The following is an 8,443-nucleotide window of genomic DNA, read 5'->3' on the forward strand; positions in this document are numbered from 1 at the left end:
TGAGGTAAATTAGCAATTTCTGCAGTTTCCTGTGGGATCAATAAAGTGATAAATATTAAATTAGGCATGTCAAAGATTAGCAAGGAGTACGCGGGCCTGTTAAACATAATGAAAGTGAACATTAAGTGAAATAGTGTGTCCTGAGCTGCTTTTTAACATGGTAAGGCTGAGGCTGACCAGTGTATAATGGGAGCTCATTCTGGATTTGGTGTGCATTGAAAACAAAAGGCTAATTCCATTGTTTCACTCTAATTCAACAGGTCTGCACTATATGTATTAAAAACAAGACCCTTAAAACCAGGAGAGTATTAAACCCTACAGCTTTATCAAAACAATTAAATAGATAAATAAATAAATGCAATTTTAGACTAGCTGCATCTGAACAAGTTGCTGTTGGGGGCATTTTTAGGTCGCTCACTAAAAGAACACATGACAGAAACCAACTCCATGTAAGAGTCTTCTGCTTCTTAGAATCTTACAGTGAAGACATCAGTCCTGGAAAAGGGGACGTGAAGGTAATCAAAATCAAACTAACTAAACTAACCTAAATCTACCGCTTGTGTACACCTGCATAGACTTACACTCGATAGATTGCTATTGTCTTAGCAGCATGTGTGAGTAGTGCATTTTGACAAGATAACTTTCTGTTTATGTCAGACGATTATTAGTCTACAATTTACTTATTGAGGACATTTTGTTCATGGTCATGAGAGTAATTATACTTTCATTTGTTAATGATACATTATTGATATGTATGCAGGTGGTGGTGGATGTAGGTGTAAGTGTGGCTATGTGTGTGCATGTGTATTGGCTTAGGGTTGATGAATTATTGATGTGTGTACATGTCAGCTACAGATTGTATTACTCCTGACACATGTGGAAACATGAGTCATTTTAACTATTAAGCACACTATTTTAACAATTTAAGACATGGGTTATTTCTGAATGGACAGTAAGAAAGAAGAAAGAAGAGGAAAGAAAGAGTGTGACAAATGGTCTCCAGTAAATAATATTTGGCACACTCAACTACACTGGGATACATCATTATCATACCAAAACTGTGCAAATGTCCAACTGGCAGATGTAACACAACCATGTAGAAGCATAAGGCCTGCTGAAATTAAAAATTAAAAATATTATATGTAATATAAAAAATACTATATGTAGCATGATTTATTATTAATATAAAATATATGAATATAGTATCATTAATTATATACAATTATTATTAAAATAATGCTTTTAAACCACCCAGGGCATGAAAAAAAATAATTTTACTGAGGTTTTAATTCACATATAAACCAGCACTCTTACATTTATCATTCATTCTGAGGAAAATGGTATTCTTTTCCATGCCAACATTTGTGTTTTGTGAGATCCAGTCTACATTTTCTTCCTGAACTACACTTTTCAAACATTAAAAATGATTCAAGGCACCACATCATAGTGATAATGCAAGGAGTTAGTGTTGGTTGAATACTTTAAAAATGTAAGGGAAAAAAAAGTGATTTTCAGCACCTTTTTGTGTTCAGTTTTTTTAAAGCTTCTTCAGAGCTGGCTGCAATAATTGCAACTGACATGACCTCCAACTATAATGTGTGGCACAGCCAAACCCAACTACCCTCAGGATGCCTTGGCCATGACCAGGATGCTCATGAGGAAGACCATGATGAAGAAGACCCACATGAAAAACCTATCCATCACCTTGGCGACCTTCTTCCACTCTGCCCCTTTGGCCTGATGTGACCTTTGCTCGCGAAAGCAGTTGGCGATGTACTCGATGTTGTGCACCACCTTGCGCTGCTGACCACACACACACTCCACTGTGGCAGTTCCCTCGCTGTAGCCACCCAGCATGTGCGGTTTGGTGTATCTATCGTCCTGCTGGTAGCCATGGGTGTAGTCATCTCCGTGCTTGTAGGCATAGCTGCTGAGTTTCTCGGGGATGGAGAGATCACTCTGCTTCAGCTTCTCCTCACTGGGTTGCACGGCGTTGCCATCACGGCCAATATGGTGTGTGTATTTGGGCCGGTGCACATTTGCTCTCATCGTGAACTGTGCCGGAATGCCACACCCTGCTTGGTGCCCATGAGCACCACCCTGCTGGTACCCGTTGCCTGGGTGATTGCTGACACGGTGACAATCTCCATCATGGCCATCATACCTGTGAAACTGACAATGATCATCACAGAAGCCATTGTCAAAGTAGCCATCTTTCTCCAGTCTGGCCAGGGGGTCCTCACTAAAGGGAGGGATACGCTCACTCTGGGGTGTAGTGCAGTTCTCCCCCACCTCATATACAAAGAAGATCTTGGACATGTAGTTGATGATCAGGACTTTAGCCCAGTGAGGCACCGGTTTAGCCTCTGCTCCGCAAAAGTGAATGTTCATGATGAAGATCGTCAGAGAGGTGGAGGCCGTGATCATCGTCATCGTCGCTATGTAGTATTTACCTGCCATACAAGATGGAGCAAATGAACAACCCTTTTCCCTGTACATTAAAATAGTGAGAAGATGATTCAGATAGATCACCCTGGTTCAAATAGAGCATATATGCTTCAGATAGAGCATTTGCCAGGATATTTCAGAGTCATATTTGACAGGGTATAACACAATCATTAGGTATTTGACATGGTATGTCACAGTCATAAGATATTTGACACAGTATGTCACAATCATAAATTAGGCCGTAAGATATATATTTCTTTTGATTCCATTTCTAATATAAAATCCAAGTGTGTTGACTTATAAAGCAGTTGTAAAGCAGTTGTGTTCTTTTGGTTCAGTTGTAAAGCAGACACCTTTTCCTAAACAAACTTGATTTCCTAAGACATAGCATGTCACTTCCTGCTGACTTTGGCAAAAGCTTCAATATCCCAGAGCTTATTGTAAAATAAACTTGTGATTTCTGCATCCTTCACTTCCTGAAGCTAAATCTAAAAACAACAACAACAACAAAAAAAAAAACATAAAAAGTTTAGTCTTTACAGCTATTGTCAGAAACACCCTAGATATTCACCGTGCTGGCCATCAGAGGTCCTTGTCTCCGGAGTACTGACTATTGCCATAGTTAATCATTATACTAACCTGATCCCTGTTGACTAATCATCCATGGTATATATCTGGTGTAGTCTTTGTAAAGTCTTTTGCATCTACCTACCATGCCTAGTTACCTACTTGTACTTTTGCTGGCTTTTGATTCCCTGCATGTTCTTTAAATTTTTGTGATTTTTGCTTGGTCCTCTTGCTTTGTTTTATGTCTATTTTTGCTGTTCGGATTTTTGGACTGTCCCTGCCATGTTTTTGACCATGAGTTTACCTTTGGCCTTGTGCTTCCTTTTCAGTATAAAACCTGCCTATGGATCCTCATTAGGTTGCCTGAGACCTTCATTGCCTGAGACCAACAATGCTAAGAGAGATGCTATGAAGTATCTGAATTAATATATTTTGGAACTTCTGTAATCTTATCAAAGACTGTAATAGTCCTTTCATTCTGGCCAAATATAAGCATTTCTGGTACTTTCAGTTTGATCATGCACTAAAACCACTTTCATTCATAAAAAAGAACCACGACAGGGGGGGAAGTACATCATCACACAGGTACTGAACAACACTACAGCTTGCACTTCCACATAATGAAAACTGTAAGACCCATGTCTCCAAACTGCAAAAACAGAGCCCAGTTATTACAGTACGATCCTCCTTCTTACACTAAGAAAATTTATCCTGGGTGGAAAGTGGTAGGTGTGGCCAAAAAACCCCAAAAAACTAATGATGCTCTATCCCCAGACTCACCGATGAGCGGGACATTCTCAGATGGGGGCATGCTCTCAGCCACCATCATCTGAAAGACGGTGAGTGCCAGCAGCACGGTGACGCCAAGCGACACCTTCTCGCCCGAGTCAGCGGGCAGGTAGAAGCTGAGCGGAGCCAGGAAGGAGATGAGGAAGCAGGGAAGCAGCAGATTGTAGATGTAGAAGGAAGAGCGGCGCTTCAGCAGCACCGTGTACGTGATGTCTGGGTACGGGTCCGAGCAGCAGCCATACATAATAACATTGCGCACGCCCGGCATGCCGTGGCATTCCCACTCCACATTCTCCACAAAGTCAGAGAGCTCGCCACCCTTCAGGCCGCCCATGGTGATGTCCACCTGTGGGGGTGTTGGTGGGGTGGGGCAGGGGGAAAGCATTATATCCATATAGTAGCAACTGTTCTGATACCTTCTGTGTGTGTGTCAGTTGTGCAGTTATGCATGTAGCAGTCACTGATTTTAAATTATCACCTAAAATGGTAAAATCTTCAAAGTGTGCTGTAATTGAAAATTGGAATGCATGCCAAGTTTCTGTGTGTGCTTGCAGATCTGAATATGATGGCAGTTGGACGTGTGCATTCATGTACAGATTTGTTTTTGTGTGTGCTACAGTTGTGCACATCACCTGGTTGCCATTGTAGGTCCAGGAGCCAAATGTGAGGTTGCACTGCTGGCTGTCAAAGGGGAAGTAGGAGACATCCACCACACACGAGCTCTTAGTGATGGCAGGTGCATCCCATGTAATCTCACCCGTGTACCGTAACACCACGTTAGTGTTTGGTGGCCCTGAGGAGTCTTCTTCATCAGCACTGAGTGAGAGACAAGGGGCCAGAGAAAGAAGGAGAGAGGCAGAGAGATAGACGGAAAACACCTTTTGTAAATATTGTGTGTACTGTTTCAATAATATAAAATATGGCTTCACTGCTACCAAAAAGTGTCTTATCATACAGTACATGCCAATTATTTACCATAGTGAATTGTGAATGAGTTTAACACATGCTTCCATACTGTATTTAGGGTCAGAAGGATAAACCGTGTTACTTGTTATAAAGAACTATATCGGGTCTCCAGACGAGGTTACTAGGGATACGGATGACCTCCAAGCCATCGTACTCTTCCTTATCCCAGCGTAGGTAGGCATCATACCATATCTGCCGCACCCACAAGTATGTGGTCAGCACCTGGTTTCTCTCGTCCTGTCAGCAGAAAGCAGAGGCATGCAAAGACCCTCTGTGTGTAAAGAACCAATTACCTGAAGCTAGGAAAAGCTGATTTCAATTTGTCATTGATCAACACTCCATCTGTGGCAATGTACACACATTTGATTACCTCAAGAAAGAATGAACTGGCAATGCATTCAAACTGAAAAGTTGGAAACCCAGAATTCAAAGTGTACTTTAATTGTACAATTAAAAGAACACTGACAAGAACAAATCAAAGAAATGATTAGTGCCCTTCTTTCATCCTTTTTGATATAACTGTAAAGATAAAAGCTCTGAATAAACTTCCATTCATACATTTTTCTGTCTGAGTTTTTATAAAGTTAGAACTTTATAAAGAGCTTATGACTGTTTTATTAATCAGATCAGAGTTTTCACAAACACAGTGTATCACTAAAGGTACAAAACTGCATAAGAAAGTAAAAAGGATATTTTCCAAATCTATTCTCCTTAATAATCGATATGGTCTTTGAGCTACAGTGCTTTTGAGAGATTAACCCTGCCACTGTGGAACAAGGTAAGAGTTGATTTAAGACTCAAGCCCATTAGATTTAATCAGTATATTAAAGAAACCAAATACAGTTGGTGGAAAGTCCTCGGTCGGGTCAGTAAATTAATATTTGATTGGGTTTGATAAGAGCAAAAACTCAGTTTAGAAATTCACTTTAAAAATTTTAAATAGCAGGGCTGATTACAGGGTGATGAACACGCGAGCATTTCACTGCGAGTTATACCATGTATGACTATGTACGTGACAAATAAGCCAAACTTGAAACTTGAAACGTGCACTATTAAATGCTAGATGCATTCAGATAAACAGCTGTATTGTTATTGGAATAAGAAAGAACCAGCCACTGAGGTAGTTGAGAGGCTAGATATCAAGACCAAACATGCGTCACAGCTAAACATACATAGATACACCAATACATATGATGCACACACAATACACATCTAAATTTATAGCCCTCTGCCATACTCACATATTCTGCACCATACCAATGCACAGACACATTATTTAAGTCATGTGGTATATTTTTTTCTAAATCAGTACCTTGTCATCTTCAGTTATTATCCTTTCATGCCCAAGCAGACCCTGTATACAGGCTTCGCGTACTTCTCATTGACCTTCATTTGCGCTATGACCTGTACTGGCTACAATAAAACCACATTGCCTCCTACAGGATATAGGCCTAATTTCAATTTCAATAACAAATATGGTTATACTAATATTGTGGTTAATTATAAGGCTGGGTTTTGTGATATCTATATTTTAACTGTGATTTTGAGAATGAGTATTTGAATCCTCTAGAATATATTCGAGCAGTCATGAATGATTTATAATAGTGTCCAAGAATCTACCTCTACCACAAACCAGCTGATAAACAGTTTCTAACCTCTGGCTATCAGGTTATGTGAAGCAGTTAGTCCTTCCCAGTATCAGTTCATTATGGCACTTTATTACTTTTACTATTAAAACATTGCAGCACGCCACTACTTAAACATTTCCATATAATGACTACTAATATACAGTATCCCTTAGATTATAATATCCCTTAGATTATTATATATGTACAAAATATTCAAATAGCAGGCAGCTCCTCCTTAGGACCCTTCTGAAGTCTTATTATTTATTTTGTCTGAATTTGGTTCCTACTTTTGATGGTATGGAAATAATGGCATTTATTACCAGCATACACAGCAGTCTGTCTTTTCTATGGCTACTAAACTGAAGTTTTCATACCACAAAAAGGTACCAATAAGTATCCTAAACTTATAGTGATTTGACCAGTCATTTGTAATAAACTAATAAAAGACTGTAATAAACTATAACGTAATGGCTACTGCTTACATAAGGTGTGTGGTTAGAGACATGGCCCATTGCCTGAATCATGTGGTTTCCTCACTGTAGCCACAAGTGCATAGCCAATGTACGCACACGCACACACACACTCCTACACATAGCATAAACTTGCCCACCACAAGAATATGAGGACAATAGTGTGGGTGGTGTGAGTTTACACAATCACTGACCATGACCTCAATATGAGAGGAAACATTCTCAGGCCTGGCATTTCAAGAGGTTGCATGTTTCACCAGGTCAGCTCGATGTGGTTGTAATCTTGGCTGTGTCTGTGTGTGCTCACCATATCTTTGATCTGCGAGAGTGTAATTTGCAGGGTGACGTTGAGGGCCCTCTCTGTGTCCTCCACGGGCCGCAGAGCACTGGAGTAATTCTCCATCAGATCATTCAGCAGCTTCCTAGCATAGTGACCCTGTGCAGACAGCACACCTGCCCAAAGAGGAGAGAGAGAGAGAGTTGATGGGGGGGAACAAAAAGAAGCAATAAAATATATATCATGACAAATGACTTTACTTGCTGATTTAAAGTACAAATTAAGCATGATTTTTAATAAAATGAGTACATTTTTAATAAAATGAGTACTTTCCATTCAAATGGACGGACGGACAGACGGACAGACAGACGGACAGACAGACAATTTTCCACTCCAAAATTACTAATTTAATCATTTTCATGCTCTAATGACAAATTCACAATTATTTACACACACACTTATAGAGAAAAAATAATTCATCATTTACTCCAGATCATCTAGCATCTATCTGCTGTGATGTATCAACTACGTGCTCGTCATTGCGCTCTTCACTTACCACCAAGCCACATGCTAATGACAATCGCAAGAACCAAGACCTTCATCTTTGGTTAAAGGCAAAACAAATAGATAAAACAAACGCACTAAACTGCGTGACTGTTCTGAGCTGCTGCCTCAGCTGTAGCTACATGTTGTAGTAATGGTGGAGAGAGAAAACTCTGTAAGCAGAGTTAGCGGAGCGCTAACTACCCAGCACAGGCTAAAGGGCCGAGGGCCTGAATGTCAATCTCCCACAGTCTCTGGAACAAGACCTGGGGTATCGCATAGCATACCCCCCCCCCCCCCCCCCCCCCACACACACACACACACACACACACACTCACGCAGAGAGTAACTGAGGAAACCAGGTGAAACCGTGCACTGTGTCCGATGGAGTACGTTTGTTTGTCAGGCCTTTTAAAGGATCTCTTGTTGGAGGGTGTATGCGTGTCCTGTCGTGGTGATATCTGATCATACAGTGAACGTAGGTCATGGGGTTTAAGCATTACCAAATTGTAAATCTAGGCATTAGTAATGCACACACAAGTAGCTACAAATGCGTACACGCCAAACACCATTATGAAGAATCAAAAACGTGCACATAAATGGGCATGTCATAGAGAAAGAAAAATTCACTACTTTTTCTGGCTAATGGAGATCAAATTTCAGGTCATGGTAAAAGTGCTCTAGCCACAACTAAAAGCTAGGGGTCGCAGCTCCCATTCAGCATCAAACATGGTGTGCAGTACACAAATGTAACA

General features: G+C 40.5%; 1 protein-coding gene across 1 annotated transcript; it reads right to left on the bottom strand.

Annotated features, from left to right (window-relative positions):
* Window positions 1–1,269: 1,269 nt before the first annotated feature.
* chrna9a (cholinergic receptor, nicotinic, alpha 9a) lies at window positions 1,270–4,512 on the bottom strand. Its single transcript, XM_027014221.3, has 3 exons — window positions 4,437–4,512; window positions 3,796–4,150; window positions 1,270–2,453 (listed from the first exon to the last, which is right to left on the bottom strand). The coding sequence occupies exons 2-3, from the start codon at window positions 4,136–4,138 to the stop codon at window positions 1,624–1,626; spliced, it is 1,173 nt and encodes a 390-aa protein (XP_026870022.3). The 5' UTR covers window positions 4,139–4,150; window positions 4,437–4,512; the 3' UTR covers window positions 1,270–1,623.
* Between the last annotated feature and the right edge of the window lie 3,931 nt (window positions 4,513–8,443).

Source organism: Electrophorus electricus, chromosome 5 (genome assembly GCF_041902795.1).
Source record: "Electrophorus electricus isolate QZ-2024a chromosome 5, ASM4190279v1, whole genome shotgun sequence".
NCBI classification, from domain to species: Eukaryota; Metazoa; Chordata; class Actinopteri; order Gymnotiformes; family Gymnotidae; genus Electrophorus; species Electrophorus electricus.

Coding starts and splice junctions, on each gene's coding strand:
- chrna9a (XM_027014221.3), bottom strand. CDS start 4,138: ATGGGCGGCCTGAAGGGTGGCGAGCTCTCTGACTTTGTGGAGAATGTG. Junction 2,454..3,795: donor TGAGAATGTCCCGCTCATCG/GTGAGTCTGGGG, acceptor CTTGTATGGCAG/GTAAATACTACATAGCGACG.